The sequence below is a fragment of the Lonchura striata genome, chromosome 5, assembly GCF_050655825.1.
Source record: "Lonchura striata isolate lonStrDom1 chromosome 5, ASM5065582v1, whole genome shotgun sequence".
Lineage (NCBI taxonomy): Eukaryota > Metazoa > Chordata > Aves > Passeriformes > Estrildidae > Lonchura > Lonchura striata.
In genome coordinates this window covers 50651151-50668353 of record NC_140707.1, presented here as the reverse complement: position 1 = coordinate 50668353, position 17203 = coordinate 50651151, and the positions used below count along the sequence as shown (strand labels likewise).

Sequence of the window (17203 nt, the reverse complement as noted above, 5' to 3'; positions counted from 1 at the left end):
TGAAGGAGTAATTTTCATCTGTTCAGTTGTATACAAGTATCTTTTTGCTTTGTAGGAAGCTCCTGGTAAGGAGCTATAAGGCAGACACATGATGGAGGCAGCCTAAGAGAGCCCAGGTGTTTTGGAGTGAGAAGCCAGGTAGATGGCATGCCTTTCTCTGGCTTGTCATCTTCATACACAAGATAGCTGACCCCAGAGTGGAGTCAGCAAAACAGATCTTTCTCAGTGACCTTACTTCTTTAACAGAGCTGCCAAGCACTGTGACCTGTCATTGCCTTGTGCTTTATCTGCAAGGGTTTCCAGTTCCATGCCAGTATGAAGGCATTGTTCCATGTACTTCCTGCCTGTAGACCACATCCCACACTCACATTCCTTCTGCTTTCTGGTCTTCCTGGTCTGTATTGTGCTCACTCAAAGTCACTGGGCTGTAGTTCAGTGACCTGGTGTCTCATGCACAGAGATAACATGTCCAGTGTATGTTTCCAGCTTCCTTCTTAGCATTGTGATCTTCAGAGACAACTCCTTGCTCTCATGTGTCCCAGGGAAGCATGCACCAGAGCAGACTTGACAGCATTGGGAATTTCATTCCAGCAACTAGAGACAGAAATGGCAGAAGCTGGTTCAGTGTAAACACTTACAAACGTACAGAAGTGCAGCCAGGCAAGAGCTAGACAAATGGGGAACTTGTTTGGATTGACTGTCTGCCCGAGACACTGATTGTTAGTAGAGTCTGGATACGTCCGGATGTCTCCATCGTCTGCAGCTTTCATGTTTGGTATGTATTTGTGTGCAGAAAGACATCAGAGGAGATGAATAGGAGTCAGGCATCTGTCCGAGCAAGCTTACCATGACCAATCTTCGCTATTTTTTATGTTTTGCTCAGCATCAGAAAAGCCAAGGTACTCAAATGCTTTGTCTGCGTCCTAATGAGACCATGTTAAAAGCTGTATTCAAAATTAAGGGTTGACCTAGCCAGGAGTCTCTGTAGTGAGTGTTACTTTAGTCCTAGATATTTCCTTAGGCCATGCTCAGGCTGTGTGGTTTGCTGCTGGGGGGCTGTATATTGTTAAGTGTCCTCAGAGAAGTGGGTGCAGAGGTGGGCGTTCCAGCAGGCTATAGCAGAAGTTCTTGGGAGCTGCTGTTGCTCATGGAAATGAGAACTAAAGATAGTACCCCCATGACATGTCAGAGACAGCCCTGGGAGAAGGGGGAGAGTCAAGAGCTTGCTCCATGAGGTGTTGGAGCAAAGGCTGGTTGTTGCCTGATCCATGGAAGAAAGAGATAAGCCAGAGACAGGGCCCTGGAGGGTGGCAGGACACCTGCATGCTGCTATGCAGCTGCAGTCCTTTAGCTCTGGCCAGAATGTGGTGGATGAAATGTGTTGTGTTGCAGACAGGATAAATCAGGTGGAGACATTCAATGACTCCCCTGGGTCTTTAGTACTTGGAGAAAGCAATGGAGCATACATTGAAAGGCTAGAACAGAAGGGTAGGGGCAAACAGGAGCTGGAAAGTAAAACCTGGAGAAGACTGATAGTAGGAGAAGGGAATTAGAGGCTGATGAAGCAGCTGAAGTAGAAACACTAGGATGTGACTGAAAGGGAGCTCAGGAACCAGCACAGTAGTTGAGCAGTGCTGGTGAGGAACCTGCACTGAAGCAATGTCTTGTCCTGTAGCAAGCTTAGGATGTGGGGCTAGCAGCAGGTACACTGCTGGGCAGAGCTACTCCTGCTTACCTGCCAGACCATGTGTTATTTTGGGGGATACAGTGGTCTATAGAAAGAATGTGTTGGAACAATATTAAGAGATAGTCTGTAGAAATTAAACCCAGTGAGACTGGAGCTACACACATACCCCGTGGCAGGTGTGGATTTGGATACTGGTTTTCCCAAAACCTTGGCCCTTCTCAGGCACATGGGGATAAAGGAAACTGGTAGGAGAGAGTTCTGTCCAGAGGGGATCAAAGCTCTGCTCTTCTACCTCCTCCCTGTCCATGAGACCACACATCTCTGGAACCAGCAGCATTTCAGGAGAACATCCATAGCAGTGGACACCATCTGCAGTACTGCCAGAAGCTACAAGTCTCACCCTTCTGTGCAAATGACAGACTTTCTGTGTGCAGGAGTAAACCTGCATTTTCTAGGTCCTGATTTTTTCAGTGTCCCCTGTCCCTTATTTCCAGCCCAGCCTGAGCATGGGCTGGGCTGTGCACCCACTCACTGTGCTTATTGCAGAGCTTCCTGGGTTGCTTTCTCTCCTCCTATGGGTTTTAACTGCATTAAGAAGCAAGTCTTTGAAGGCTATTGTTTTGTTTTTATTCCCACTCCATGTGTTTTTTCAAGTTTTTTGTCCTAGAGAAAAGTCTGAATTTCACTGGAAAGTTGGATCTTGTAATGTCTGGCTTGGCATCCGCAGCACTCCCCTAACAGACCTCCCACTGTGAGAGGGGTGGCAGCTCACCCATGGAGCTGTCATCGTCAGAAACGCCAAGTGACTCTGCAAGCCTCACACTCCCCTGCACTGTGCCTGCAGGCATTGAAACAGCCACAGGAAGCCCCTTGAAAATCAACCCCTGGTCTGCTCCTGGGAACAGATGGAGTAGGATACAGCTAAAAAATCCCTGGGAAGGAGACTGTAGAGGCCATTGTTACCATGTGCCACAAGGAGTCTGTGTAGAACAGTAAAGAAAGGCTGGAGGTGGGGAAAGAAGCTGAGACCTCTGCAAGGTTGTGCCCATACCACATAAAGCAATGCTGGGAAAGCACAGCATTTTCAGAACTGCTTTGTTCTGCATAGTGCTTCTCTTGCTCATCATTCATGTACAGCATTGTCATAGCAGCACGCAGCAGCACAGTGTTATAAAATTAGGGGTTTTTAGGTACAAGGTATTTTGTTGGAGTTGGAAGCTACCCTGGGAGCAGAATGAGGATCTCTCTCTTGAAACACCAAATGGCAAAAAGGAATTATCAGAGTCTTCTTCCTTCAAGCATCTTTTGCACCTTCAAGATCTTTACTGATCATGAGTAGAGCCAGAGGACTTAGTTTTGTATTGCACATGTAGCACTGGCACATGCCCTCTCCACCACTACTGTCATAACCCTTGTTGGGGCATTGGAGGAAGTCTTGCTGGAGCCCCCTTACAACAGACCATCCAGAGGAGAGCAGGCATGACAGACCCAGACAGAAGGATTTGTCTCTTTCCCTCCTCTCCATTCTGCCTTAGAACTCAACTGATCCCCACAGTCACAGCCTACTTTTTGTTCACCTCCAATACATCTCTGAGTCTAGAAGATGTAGGCTGCTGTGAATGTGAAGGCTGCTGTGGGGCTCTTCTGCCAGTGAGCTCAGTAGCTCGTGTCCTCTGTGCAGTGGAGGCTGATCTTCTCTACTTTACACTAAACCAGACTGAGGCTGGACTGAGTCCAGCATCCTGGTTTCTCCAGGTGTCATGAGACCATTTACTCCGGCTGCTTTCACCTCCCAGGATTAGCAGAGGCACCACAGTGACCCTCAAGGTTTCTCAGTGAGTTGGTATCTTTAGTATGGTAGATGGAAAGAGTCAAAATAAAATTGGCTAGCTTTCAGGAAATAGGTATTTCCTCACTTCTCATCTGACCACAGGTTTGCTTCTTCCCCTTTTAACAGAGTGGTATTGCATGGAATAATGTAATGTAGTATTTAATCCAATAAACATTATCTCACTTCATACTCTTGTGTCTACCACCACTAGGAAAAGTTTTCCACTTCACCCCACCCTGAGCTTCTCCAGACAGTGTTTGGGGAGCTGGGGCTATTGGGTAAAATCTCTTCTCCTAGGAAGTGATGAAAAATTAGCTTAATTGCTTAAAGATTATCCTGGTGACAAAATCTCTCTGCCCCATTTCTGTATATTCATTTGCTTTCATATTATGATCTACCTGAGTATTTTTCTAGCTGGGGACAAAGATGTTGGTGGGAGTCCTGGGCTGTGGCTGCTTCACACTCACCTCCTTTCTGAGCTTGTGAGCTTATTGCATGCATGCTCCTTTGTATGAGCCCAGCCCTGACAGGGATGCCTGGTGCCTGCAGAGCTTGCAGAGATCCAGAGGAAGCAATGAAGAGAGCCAAGGGACTCCTAATGTGTTGTATTGCTCTGGGGAATGGTTTTTATCTCTCCAGAGACCCCTGTAGCTGTGACCATGTTAGTTTAACCCTTCCTTCCTTTCTTGACCCAATTGGCTGGGAGCCAAGTATCCTTCCTGTACGGAGCCCAGATAAGGCTCTGTCTCTTCCTGGTTCACTCTCTATCCCTCTTCCTCCTATGGAATAAACATCTTGGACCACATCGGGGGTTGGAGCCTCTTTTGGAATCTTTGCCTTGCTCCTGAAATACTTCCCCCTAAGGCCTCACAGATCTGGGCTAGCTTGGTAACTTTGGGGGGCTGCGGGGGGTAGGTATTTCACTAATGTGCAGCTACCTGGTGTCCACATTGGTTTGGCACAGTGTCCTCAGGGCTGAAATGCCCAGGAGGCAAGGTTCTGAAAGCACACTCGAATCAGGAACCAGGGCTCCCTGCCCTCAGCAAGCCTGAAATCTGTCTGCCTGACAGATGCAACTCAGCTGTTCCATCCCTAGCCTCAGGCTCTGGGAGAACCCTTCTTAGAGAGAGTGTAGTCAGACACGGGAGACTGGGGCCTCTTCATCTCTGGATGTGACAGATTTCTGCCTTCTTTGATCATCAGATTAGCTTTTTCCTTTTGGTGGGTTCCAGAGTAATAGCCTCCTACCAGCGCCATGAGAGAAGGTTGGATGCTGATCCTCTTTGCAGGAAACCTAGGTATCCTAGGCTGTTTTCTTCAGGAGGTTTTGGCCATCTCTGTTGTCATTCAGCAACATCTGAGCTTGTGGAAGGAAACAGTCCTCTATTCAAGAACACATAGGTTATATCCTCCTGCAGCCACACATTGTCTTCCCTTGTGGACAGATCCTGGCAGCCTCTATCCAATACTTTAAAATTCTCTTGGTTCCCCTCTTGGTACAGAGAGATCTGCTCACATTACAATTATTCCTTCCAGGGAACATGGGTATCTTTGCAGAGTTAAGACGATTATCCGTAGCCTCACAAGTGATTTGCTGAAGTAGAGAGGTTTCTCCAAACTGGAGTTTGGTAAGTGCTAAGGTAGCACAGACACAGAGGTGCAACTCATCTGCCCACCACTGGCATTTTCCGCCTTGCCCTCTCCCAAGTGTCATCTGTTGGAGGGATGCTGCAGAATCTGTTTCTCTGCAAACTTTTCAGAGGGGAAGCATGGCTCTGACACGTCATCACTGTTTGATCTCCAGCACGCTTGGCTTCTGCTCAGAGGGTTTGCACATAACAATGGTGCTTCATCTGAATGTCTGTTATCACATTGTGCTGAGGTTGACAGATGCTTCCAAGCACAGTTAATGCCTGTCGGTAGGCCTGAGCCCACAAGCTATGGTGTGGGAGGATCTGAAATCCCACTGGCATACTGAACCTGGAACACATAAGCCAGAGGGTTTTTTACCTTCCCAGAAGGTTGGAAAGGTACCCAGGAGTTCCCAGTATCACCAGGAGCTCTCTCATCCCTAACATCCAGATATTTGTTAGCACCTGCTGCCTACAATTCATGATTAAACTGTAGAAGATAGATTTTTTTGTCTTTGTCATTCACTCAGCTGCTGAGGATCAATGCACACATAGAAAACCTTGTAGCTTCATTAAATATACCTGAGAAAACCAGGTTTTCTGTTCTCCTTCCTGGTACATGCTGGTAATGATGTGTTCTCCTGTCTTTTATTTCCTAAGCACCTTTATGTTAGGAGGCTGATCTCTAACTTTTGCTTTAGAAGAACTGTTCTAGAATGGCTTTAAATTCCTTTATAGAGTTCAAGTGTTCAGGACAAAAAGTTATGGACATGCCTGCTCTCTATCCCCAGAATGTATTCTTAAGTTTTGCAGGTTTTCTTTGTGGTGTTGAACTTTGCAGGCTCTTGCCAAGCATCTCCTGCTGTAAGGATGGTCTCAATTTGTCCCTGGTTCTTGAAGTTGCAATGTATAAGGAATCTGCCAGACCCTCGATATGACTATTGCCATGGGGAGCTTTCTACATATGACACCAAGGAGTGAGCTACTGATGCCAGGCAGGAGAAATCAAGAGTGGTTGGAATATGGCTGGGCAGTCACTTAGCTGTTGCATGCACTCCTTGTTCTCAAGCAGAAGATCCAGAAAATTTAAAATAAACCCCACCCTGGGAAAATCCCAACCTTAGGCAAAGTACCCTTCTTCCAACCCCACCCCATTCTTACTCACTTCCCAACCCATCCACTTAGATTTCCTTTTCCTTGCTCCAAAATTCAGTGCCTAAATAGACTTCCTAGGAATTTATGGGCCACATTTTACTTGCGTTTAAAAAATTTGGAGAGGTTTAATTGTGCGTGTTACAGAATATTTTGAAACCCACAAAACTATTTAAAGCAGAAATCTGAATTTTTCCTTGATGAGAGGGATTGGGGCAGGAAATCACATGTAGTATAAAAAGAAATGTAATAAACAGGGCCTAAGTTGTTATTTCAGCAGCTCGTCAAGGACCTCAGCCATTCCTTTCACTCTGATCTCCCTTGTCATGCGCCATCTGGCTATTCAAACTTATCTAGAAGGAGACAAAGTGACACAGTGGTAGATATGAGGCACAGGCAGAACCTCTGGGTCATCAGTTTGGCCCTTGCCAAGAAGCAGAAGACACTGCATGAATAATGTGACTGCTCTTACCTTTCCCTCTGCCCTGGGACTCATCAGAGGCAGGCCGAGGGATCCTTTCCCTTCTGGAAGGAAGGCAAAGAAGGGAGGACACTGGTGGCTGGCTCTGCTGCCAGTGTCCCACACTGTTTGCTTTTTTTCTCAGCACACCCTGTGATTGAGAATGGACAGGTGGAGTGTCCCCAGGGATACAAAAGGCTGAACCGGAGCCACTGCCAAGGTAAGGATGCTGCTTTTGTCTGTCTCTCTCCTTCTCACATCTACTGTTAGAGTTGAAATTATCTACACAAAATACATTTATCTAAATCCATGGTATAGCTCTGCAAATAATGTGATTTATAAAAATCTCCATGTTCTCATCAAGAATGAAAGAAAACCAGGTAACATAGGACTACATGACTCTGCTGACAAGCACAGTGAGCACATAGTTGGGCCAGTACAAGAAAACTCCCCTGTTAAGTCCTACTGAGTAAGTCCCAGCAAGGACCTGTGTTTATGCTAAATGTGAGTGTAAAAACACATCTTCCATGGTCTGAAGCAACAGAAATTCTGCTTCCTAAAAATATTTGTGAAGGTTATCAGATGGATTATTTGTTCGTTTACAAGCAGAAGAGTGCCAATTTGAACATTTACAAGTGGGAGAGTGGCATCAAAGAGATGCCTTCTGTTCTGACTGTGTCACTTGTTCATGCTGCTAGCTACCCTGCCTGCCCCATGCTGCCAGGATCAATCCATTTCTCACTTCTGTGGTCCCTCAGTTCCATATGAGGAAGGCACCAATCTCTCCCCTTTTCTGTCTGGTTCATGTTTACTTAGCGTTTCTTGGACCTACACTGCTTGTGTTTTTCTGTCCTCTGACTAAAGAGGAATTTTATTGTTCCCTTCTCATGATCCCAGATAAGCTGAGAGGTGTAATCTCACAGATGCAGTAGGGAGCATCTGCTGAGATGCAGATGCCAGGGCTGGCAGTCCAATGACTCATCTCTTTCAGCTGGGACTTTCCACCATGCTTACTTAATTAATGATTCAACCTCCTCACGTTGTCCTGAGGGAGAACTTCTAACAACACAACAACTCTTCAGCTTGGTGCTCGGATCTCATCCCTTATGTGGCCACAGACAATGCTGTGATTATGAGGAGCTACCCAGAGATATCAAATACAAGTTGGAGGAACAAAGCAGCCGGAGGGACTAATCTCAGAAAGCAGAGATCTGCAGTGCCTGCTCTGGATTTCTGTCCCCTGTGAATCAGGAGGAGCAGAGGGAGATGACAGTGTGGATTTGGCTAGAAAGATGTTTTTGCAGAGGAAAAAGCATGAGCCAGAGATTTGTGCCTCTGGATGCTTCTTTGTAAGCTGGACTGGAGAAGTTCTGTTCTTCAGACACTCCCATCTCTACTGTTACAGCAGTATGTGTGTCAGGAAGCCTCAGCACCTCACATTAGGGTCCAGAGTGAGCAATTTGGTGGACAGATGTAGGAGAGGCTACATGGGGTCTTCTTTTGCCAGCTCAGGTAGGACAGGATACTACCTGGCTTTATGGGCTATTGTTAACGAACTGTGACTGGAGGAGGACCCTGGCAGAAGCCCACTTTCCTCTGTTCAGTATGGGCAGAAAGGGTTTTCTCTAGTGCCTTCCAACAGAGGAAGAAATGGTTCACCTTTACAGTATCTCCTTTCCTTTCCTTTCCTTGCTACATCATATTGAGCAGAAGAAGGTTGCAAGGAGTCTGAGCTGAGTGCCTGTCAGACCTGGCCAGGGAACCCCCCAGTGCTGCTGGGACTAGCAGGAAGAGATAATTTGGTTGCTAGACATGAGGAAAAAAGGTCTTGGAGGCTCAGGGATAGGGAGGTGTGCATACAGAGGAGTCACTGCGTATGACACACTCTGGCACCTTGGTGTCCATAGGTATATTTGGTGTCTGTTGCTGACCTGAGTCCTTTCTGCTGACCAAGCACTGGGGTAAACCAGCCTGCACCTTTCCCCCACAGGCTGCCTGACTCAGTGTGGCTGTTTCTGAGGAGCACTGGCAGGCTTGTGTGGGGTGGGAAAAAGCAGCTGAGGCAGCACATGGATCTCAGTTTGTGGTCCCTGAGGTCTTTCCTTGTGGGCTAGCCCTAGCCCTGGCATGCTGCAGGGAGTAGGAGTGTGTAGCTCTGAGTGTACCTGCCTGCTTTTATTCCCAGTGGGGACTTCCACTGTGGCAGACAGCAGAATAGAGGGGATTGGGATAAGGCCTGGATGTGGCCTTATTTGTTTTGTGCTCTCATTACTCTAATCCCTTCAATGCCTTTGTTCATATGGAGTCAAACACTTTGTCCAGTTGGTCTGTCAGAATGATATAACACTCTGACCATGCTGTGGAGTGACAGGGATGAGCCATGAGGCTCTTCCAGAGAGCTCTAGTATCTTTTCTGAGTGGGGTTCCCAGCATATTTGGTGTTGGTCACTGGTTGTTCTAATGAACTCTGTCCTGTGTTTGGTACAGAGCAAGAAACACTATATTGTGCAGCCAAATCCTACTGCTCCCTGTCCTTCTGCAGATCCCTGTAGCATTGGTACCCCTGACTGACTTAGCTTCTGGCCTGGTCTTCATGGCCCTTGTATATCTCAACTGTGTATGGAGTAGCTGGTGGGATGAATGGAGGAGTTTTAGAGCACAGGACTGGGGAGGACCTCTAGGTCATTAAGTCTGAACTTCAGCTGTCACTGCTGGCTATGTGTCTCACAAGACAGCCCCCTCCACCAAGCACTAGTGCTTTGGCTTTGAGGAATAAGGCAGTGCTGGGAAAGCTTTTCCTGAGTCTTTGACCCCATCCATCTTGAAACACTCCCTAGAGCACCACTGGGTGCTCTGAGGGCACTTGAGGTCTCACCGGGCCATGTGCACTGGCACTGGGAACGCCCTGTGTCTTTGGTCTAGCATCATGTTGGCATTTCTTGGTCTTGGCAGCTCAGACCAAAAAGCGGGGCAGTTATCCACAAGCCATCCTGCAGCTGCAGCAAGCAAACTCTGCAGATGTGGGACTACTGTCACCACAGAGGTCCAAATGTGCTTCCAACACCAGCCCAGCTGAGACACCTTTGGTTCGCAGCACCTGAATGGGAGGCACCCCATGAGGTTCACCCTCAGCTTCTTCACATCTCACAAGGTTCTCTTCTCTCCACAGATATCAATGAGTGCTTGATGCAGGGCCTCTGCAAAGATGCTGAGTGCATGAACACCCGTGGCAGTTTCCGTTGTACCTGCAAGCCTGGAACCATGCTAGACCCATCCCGTAGCCATTGCATCTGTAAGTGCTCCAGGGAACACCTCAGTCAGGGGAGGGACCTGAGCAGGACCCCATGGCTGAGTGGAAGCCACAGTGTGCTTCACATCTCCTTTGAGTGCACCTGAGTTGGGCTGTTATGCACTTGTGTGCAGAATGGGTCCCAGTCATGCATTATCATTCTCCATGGACATTGCATGGTCCCTGAAGAGGCTGAAGGGAATGTGCATGTGGTGTGGCAGCAGAGGATACAGCCCCCTGGGATGAGAGAGTTCCCACATGAGCTGGATTTTCTTGGGGATGACACTGTTGGGGGAAGACCCAATGGTAGATGGCCAGGGGGTGTCCTGTAGAGAAGGCAGGCTGGGAGGCACAAGCAGAGAAAGAGCCAAGGGGGAGAACTGAGTGTCCCCCATTCTCTCTTTGGAGAGCTCGGGGCACCTCCGGCACTGACAGGCTGTTGTGTTCCAGCGGACAAAGCGGTGTCGATGGAGCAGGGGCTGTGTTACCGCTCGGCAGCCGGAGGCGTGTGCACCTTCCCCCTCTCGCACCGCATCACCCAGCAGATCTGCTGCTGCAGCCGCGTCGGCAAGGGCTGGGGCGAGAACTGCGAGGAGTGCCCCATGCCCGGCTCAGGTGAGGTGTGCCTGCTTCAGCTTTGTTCTGGTTAGACTGGGGTTTGGGTTTGCCTGAACACAGACAGCTGCAGGACCCAGAGCTGAGCAGTGCAAATGCTGTCCTGTGAGATGAGTACAGAACCTAAGAAGCAGACCTGGATAATACTGGGAAGATGGAGAAGTCCCTGATGGGAAACCACCCTGTACCAGAGGGAGAACACAGCCATGTGTGTGCCTGGCTTTATTCAACAGCCCTTTTCTGTCCTACTTCTTTTGTTGGGAAGAAAGACAGGTGAGGATGAGTTTGAGTATCTCAGCACAGGATTGGGTGGAAGGGAAAGCACAAAAATCCTCAGGGACTGGAAAAATGTTCAGACGGTTTGTACAGAGTATCTTGAGTGCTGTGCAGAGTGCTCAGTGCTGAGGTACTCCCAGTTTGCTTTTATCTGCTCTGTTGCTCAGCTTGGACCTTCCTATGGCATGATCTCTTTCTAGCAGTACTGACCATGGGAAGGGACTTCATTTTGGGAGTCTGGGAATGCCTGTGAGAAACCCACCCTGCTCTGTGAGTGCATGCCTTCTGCTTAAAGTATCCAGCCACTGCAATCAAGATGTGTTTCTTTAAGAATTTAACCCTTAGAAATTACAGAAAATGATAGGATTTGGGAAACTGGCACATACATGGCTGGCCATTTTTACTCCTTTATTTTTCCACTGTCCCACTATTATGTCTGGGAATTGTAAACCAGGTGATCCCCCACCAGCCTCCAACCTCTGCTTTCTAAAGTTTTGATTTGATTTTCCTTCACAGAGGCCTTCAAGGAAATTTGCCCAGCAGGACATGGCTACACCTACTCCAGCTCTGATATCCGACTGTCCATGAGAAAAGCAGAGACAGAAGAATTGCCCCTCAGCTTAGAAGAACAAGGGGAGAACAGCAACTGGACTTTGGACTGGACAGCGAGGAGACAGCAACTGCAGGACAGCCTGCGTGGCAGTATCCTGGAGGCATTCCTCTACCCTGGCACCTCAGCAAGACAGGGTAGTGTGGGGTCTACTGCTTAAAGCTGCTCCATCTGGGTCCCTAGCAAGGACGGAAAACTTCTCAGGTCCTGCCATATACCATGGATCGACCTCTGGCTGCAAAGGGCTCCCTACATCTGTATGACTGTAGCGTTCCTGAGGCATGAGGCACTAGGTCTTCAAGTCTTTGGAGAAAAGGTTGAGTGTTTCAGGCTCCTGCAACTGCATCTTTGCAGTTGGTGCTGACTGGCCAGGCTTCCTCCACCAGGACCTCAGGCCTGTGTGGCAAGCCTAGCACTCCAGTCAGTCCTTGGGCTTCTGTCCAGCCCAGCTGGAAGGCAATGTGACCAACTGCTTGTGCCAGTATTTGCTGGAGCAGTTGTTCCTGGGGTCTGCACAGGAGTCAAGGTGTGTTTGCTTTGGGAACAAGTTCTTATAGACAAATGTGAGGCACTGAATGGCAGTGTCTTGGAGGTGGGGTGAAGTTAGGGCAGTCAGGGTTTGAGGAGGATACCTATCTGTCTTCTCTCTACTCATCATGCACTGTTTCCTTTTCCAGGTGAAATATCTCCTGCTGTGCAGGTGAGTAAGGTTTGTCTTGCTACATCTTGATGCATCCGTGGTAGTTGGATGAGCTGGAAGGGGGATGTCATACAAATTAACTAAAAGAGTGGAGATTTAGATTAGATATTAGGAAGAAGGTTTTTACTGTGAGGGTGGTGAGACACTGGAACAGATTGCCCAGAGAAGCTGTGGATGCCCCAGCCCTAAAAGTTTTCAAGACCAAATTGGATGGGGCTCTGAGCTCTTCTAGTAGAAGGTGTCCCTGCCCATGGCAGGGGGGTAGAAATAGATGATTTTTAAGGTCCCTTCCAACCCAAAACATTCTGTGATTCTTCTCCTGCTTACACTCTTTTACTGTTCAGCCAGGCAGATATGTGAGTTGTGGCTCCAGCCATGTCTACACTGCATCTCACAGGGACTGAAGCTCTAGATGGGAGAGATTATCCATGATAAACTCAGTCCTAAAGAGCGAAAGGGTGAATTACAGCAAGGATCTATCTATAAAAGGACACAAGGAGAGTTTTGGTTTGAAATTCTGGTCTTTGCTGTATATTTGTTTGCTCTGCTTTCACTAACTTCAGTTAGTATCAGCTGTACTTACACAGCTGAGGTGTGGGCACCCACTTTCAGACTGGCCTGGCTGTAGGGCTGATGGGCAGCAGGATAAGAGGAACTGATGTAGTGAACTTTAGGCATGCTTCTCTCATGGAGCACAGTGTCCTTCTCAAGCCCCGCTCACAGCCAGCTCTCCCTGTGCTGAGGTGGGTGCAGCAGAAACACCACTGGAGCAGTCAGGGCAGGAGTCTCCAACACTGGCTGTGTGTTGGGTAGAAGCAGCCTGAGGACTAATTTTCTGCTAGGCTCTCTTAGGGCTGTGTGACTTTGAGTCTCACTTGAAAAATGTGTGCCTCTTCATCCGTGCTGCCAGTAGAGGTTTGGCCATATCTCTCCTGAGTATATCTCTCTGTGCCCTCTTGCTATATCAGCTCATCCCTCAGACATATGCAGCACCTCTGAGGGAAGGGACAGCACTACCATTGTCACTACTTTGTAAACATGAAGTACTGTGGCTCAAGTACATGTGAGAAATCTCAAGACAGGGCAGAAATTTGAACCAAAGTGTCCAAATGTGAAGTCTGGAACTTATATTGTTCAGTTGCCTGTTTTCTTCATCCATTGTGGAAAGCTTCATGGAACAGGGACTTGGGACTCGGGTTGTGCTCCAGCATTTCCTTTGGCAGCCATAGGTTTGTCTGGAGGGGATGCTGAGAAAGAGCTTCTAGCACGTAACACCTTGACAAGCACTGTTAATGCAGGTCGAAGCAGCCCCTGTCCTCAGCCCTCCAGAGCTGCTGGTGACAGTGGCAATATTTACCGTGCCTGGATGACCTTCCTGGCCACCTTGAGGAGGTGCCTGCCTGGTAGCAGTGTCCTAGTCTCACCTGCACAGTGTGCTGCCACAGCCCTTCTGTGGGTGGCCCTCAGGGCATGGCCTGATGCTGTGTGCTCAGGACAGAGTAGCCCTGCCAAATGCACCCAGCTGGGGCAGCTTCTCCTCTTAGGAAAGCAGTCTTGGGGAGAAAGAGGAGCCAGGAGGTGAGTGGGAAAATGTCACAGGGGTGGCTACATCCCAGTTCCATGCACAAGAATCCTATGTTTCTGTCCTTCAGGCAACTGCTGATGCCATTGCAGAGCCTGCCATGCGCAGAGGTGAGTGCCAGGCTGGTGGGAGGGCAAGGCACATGTGGGGAAGAGAATGGGGCAGTGGGGGAAGTGAGGAGACTGGGAGCTCAGGCCATGCCCCAAGGGCCACCCTTCTCTGCATGACAGCCCCCAGTGCTGGGCAGGACATGCTCCTGGCAGGGCTGGCTGTGGGCAGCACAGAGGACCCCATCACACTGGGTGGCTGATGTGGGGCTATAGGAATGTGGGGAGGTGATGAATATCCAACAAGATGAAGGAGGCTGTGTTAAATAGTAAGATGATAGAGTTGCAACCACCCTGCAGCCTCTTCCTATGTTGTCTTTTGATGCTGTGGTTGCCAGGACAACCAGCACAGGTAAATCTTGGGTGGTCATCTCTGCCTGGGTTCAGGTAGCTTGACTTACCTCTATTCTTCTTCCACAGCAGAGGAAGAGGAGTTCTGGCTTGGTCCTCGCCAGCCTGGCCCCACTGCCACCTGGGATGCTGCTGCTCCAACACAGGTGCCAGCAGGTGGGTGTGTGTCCACCAGTCATGAGGATTTCATGCCTCTCTTTGCCTGGTACTACAGCAAAGTTACATCCTAAGTTCTGCCCAGGGGCTCTCTCCCTTAACCAGTCTGTTAATCTGCCCACATGCATCCTTTGACTTCCCAAAGAAAAGCCCCTGACCTACCGCTCTTGTCCCAGCCTGGGCCCAGCTGCTGCCGGCCAGGGAAGCCTGGCCGGCCGTGGGGAGTCACGGACGAAGCTGTACGGGGAGCAGGGCGCTGGTACCGCTGAGTCCTTCCCTGCCTGCAGCTCCCCTGCGGGCGCAGCAGCGCTGCCGAGCGAGGGGAATCGCACCCGCCCGGTGGCGTGGGCTGACTCATCGGGAAGGGGAGCGCAGGGGAGGCGTGCGGCTCCCGGCCCGGCTTGTTTACTGCCCGGAAACAAGGGTACTGTTGTTCCAGGGTTGCTTCAGTGTCTGAGAGTGCGGTCCCTGCCCTGCGCCGGGGGCTGGAGCACCTTGGGGAGCGGGCCTGGCGGAGGCACCTTGCTGAGGAATGCGTCTTCCTCAATAGCCTTTTGTTTGGGGTTGGGCTGCCCCCTCACTCCCCCCGGCTGGCTTTATGCCGAGGGGTGTGTGGTGCCTCACTGCCCCTTCACTGCTGCCCGTGCTCGGCTTAGCAGGGCCGTGCGAGGCGGGGGGCCCTGCTGTCACCCCAAAAGGAACGCCAGCACAGGTGTCAGGCTCTGCTGCCCGTTCTAGTTTAAGGCATGGGGCTGCAGTGCAGGTGAGCAGTGTACGGCACTGGGGTGTGCCAGCTCAGACCACAGGAGACGAGGAGATGGCAGGGTCTGCTGTGTCCTCCCTGCTGCCCCGTTGGTGCAGGCTCTCTGAAGGAGAGGAGCAGGCTCAGTATCACTCTCCAAGAAGGGAAAAAGCAGCCTCCTGGTATGGTGCTGGGGACACAAAGCAGACACTAGATACCATGCACCCTTTTGGTGCTGCTCCCAACCCTGTGCTCTCTCTTTGCAGGAGTCAGTGGCTGTGCCTCCTCCCCCCTTTCCTGTGGAGCTGGTGCTTGTGTTCTGACCCCAGAGGGGTACAGCTGCTTGTGCCACCCTGGTTACACCTTGGACCCCAGCCGCCTCCACTGCATTGGTAGGTTGGCAATTGATGGTTTGACTGCTCTGCCTTCTGGGGCTCAACAGCCCCTTCAGTCCTTCTGGCCCCTGGGGGAAGGTCTTCTGGCAGCTTTGCTGAGGCCCTGCCCACTGCTGCACTGCGGGGCTGGCAGGGGACTGCAAGCAGAAGGTGGTGACTGCTGGTCTTCCTTCCCTGCCTGGTCGTAGATGAAGATGAGTGTCTAAAAGACCCTTGTGCTGGAAAAGGTCGCTGCATCAATAGTGTGGGCTCCTATTTCTGCCTCTGCTACTCTGGGTACACCCTGGCTGTGTCAGTGGGCAAGCAAAGCTGTGAGGGTAAGTAGTGTTCACCTGACACAGAGCTGCCATCTCTCCAGAGCCCCTTTGTTCTCTCAGCCTCAAGCTCTCTCATTAATGTGCACGTACACATGCATACCTGCACATCCTCCCTTCCCACAGGCCTGCCCATAGACAGCTTAATCCATGGCAATCACTCTCTCCTGCTTGCTCAGGGATAGGACCTTGCCCATGATGATCCAGGCAGGAATCTGTGATGCCAGCCCTGATCACTGCTTCATGGCTAGGAGGATGCTAGGGCAGGTGGGGGAATAGAGGAGAGCCCCAGCACAGATCCCTTGGCTAGAGCCTGCTGCAGGGGGAGCAGGTCCTCTCCTGCACCCAGCCTTCCTGACACTGGTCAGGGAAGACTCAGGACTGTCTCCCTGTGTGTTACCAGACCGAGATGAATGTGAGCAGCCTTCTATCTGCCGAGGACAGCAATGCATCAACACACCTGGCTCCTACCACTGCCAGTGCAAGGAGGGCTTTGCCATGGGCCCCAGAGGACAGTGTGAAGGTAAAGCTTGCTGCTCCCAGTTTTCCTGCCCTTCCAACCTACCCTATGCATGGCTAAACACTTCCTTTTCTCATTACCCTGTGTCTTCTGTAAGGGAGGTAGGACATCCCCACATTTGTCTGCCCTGTGCCCTCTCCAAGGACTGCCTTTCCTCTCCTTTGACTGCAGGAGGAACAGGTTTTCCTGGGCAGAAGGAATGGAGTTCTCCCAAGATTCTCTTCCATCTCTCCATGGAGTTCCCCAATGACCAACCCATTCCAGCTTCCCATTATGGAAGGACATGCCTATATATTTTCATGCCACCTTGGCTTTGTTACAAAATTGTCATGCTGGCAGGTGGACTGCAGGGAGAGCAGGCTGCAGAGACTCAGGCCACCTATCCCCACTGCATCTCATACACATGGCAAGACCTGGGCCCTTCAAAGCTTTCACCCTTGTCAACATATGTTGTGCTTGATCAAAGATTCCCCTCTGTCAGTAGCTCATCTCCATCACAGAGTGGAGGCTATTTTAGGAGGCAATACAGGAAACAGGGCATGCACAGAATGCTGCTTCCCCCCACACAGCCTCCAGAAAACACTTGCCTTAAGGACAACTGAACTGGAGGTTGCATCCTAATCACAGTTATAAAATGCCCTGATGAGACAGCCCTGCACAGATGTTCTCTGATCCCTTTCTTTACCCATGCACATTCCTGGCCTTGGCAACACCCTGCAGCTGTGAGTTTAGCTGCTGACTTATGTCAGCCCTCAGATGTGGGTGTAGGATCCTGAGGGATAGGT

The 17203-nt window shown here is 50.0% G+C and overlaps 1 protein-coding gene across 7 annotated transcripts in view; it reads left to right on the top strand.

Annotated features, from left to right (window-relative positions):
* Positions 1-17203, top strand: part of LTBP2 (latent transforming growth factor beta binding protein 2) — a 71420-nt gene that overhangs the window by 40426 nt on the left and 13791 nt on the right. For 6 of the 7 annotated variants that reach the window (XM_085580547.1, XM_085580546.1, XM_085580545.1 and 3 more), the window contains 10 exons: positions 6907-6981; positions 9931-10053; positions 10501-10665; positions 11458-11688; positions 12229-12251; positions 13904-13943; positions 14361-14447; positions 15456-15581; positions 15773-15901; positions 16302-16421. In XM_085580547.1, coding sequence (XP_085436673.1) covers positions 6907-6981; positions 9931-10053; positions 10501-10665; positions 11458-11688; positions 12229-12251; positions 13904-13943; positions 14361-14447; positions 15456-15581; positions 15773-15901; positions 16302-16421 — 1119 coding nt within the window. The remainder of the gene's footprint in view (positions 1-6906; positions 6982-9930; positions 10054-10500; positions 10666-11457; positions 11689-12228; positions 12252-13903; positions 13944-14360; positions 14448-15455; positions 15582-15772; positions 15902-16301; positions 16422-17203) is intronic. The other variant, XM_077784029.2, reaches the window with a different exon arrangement.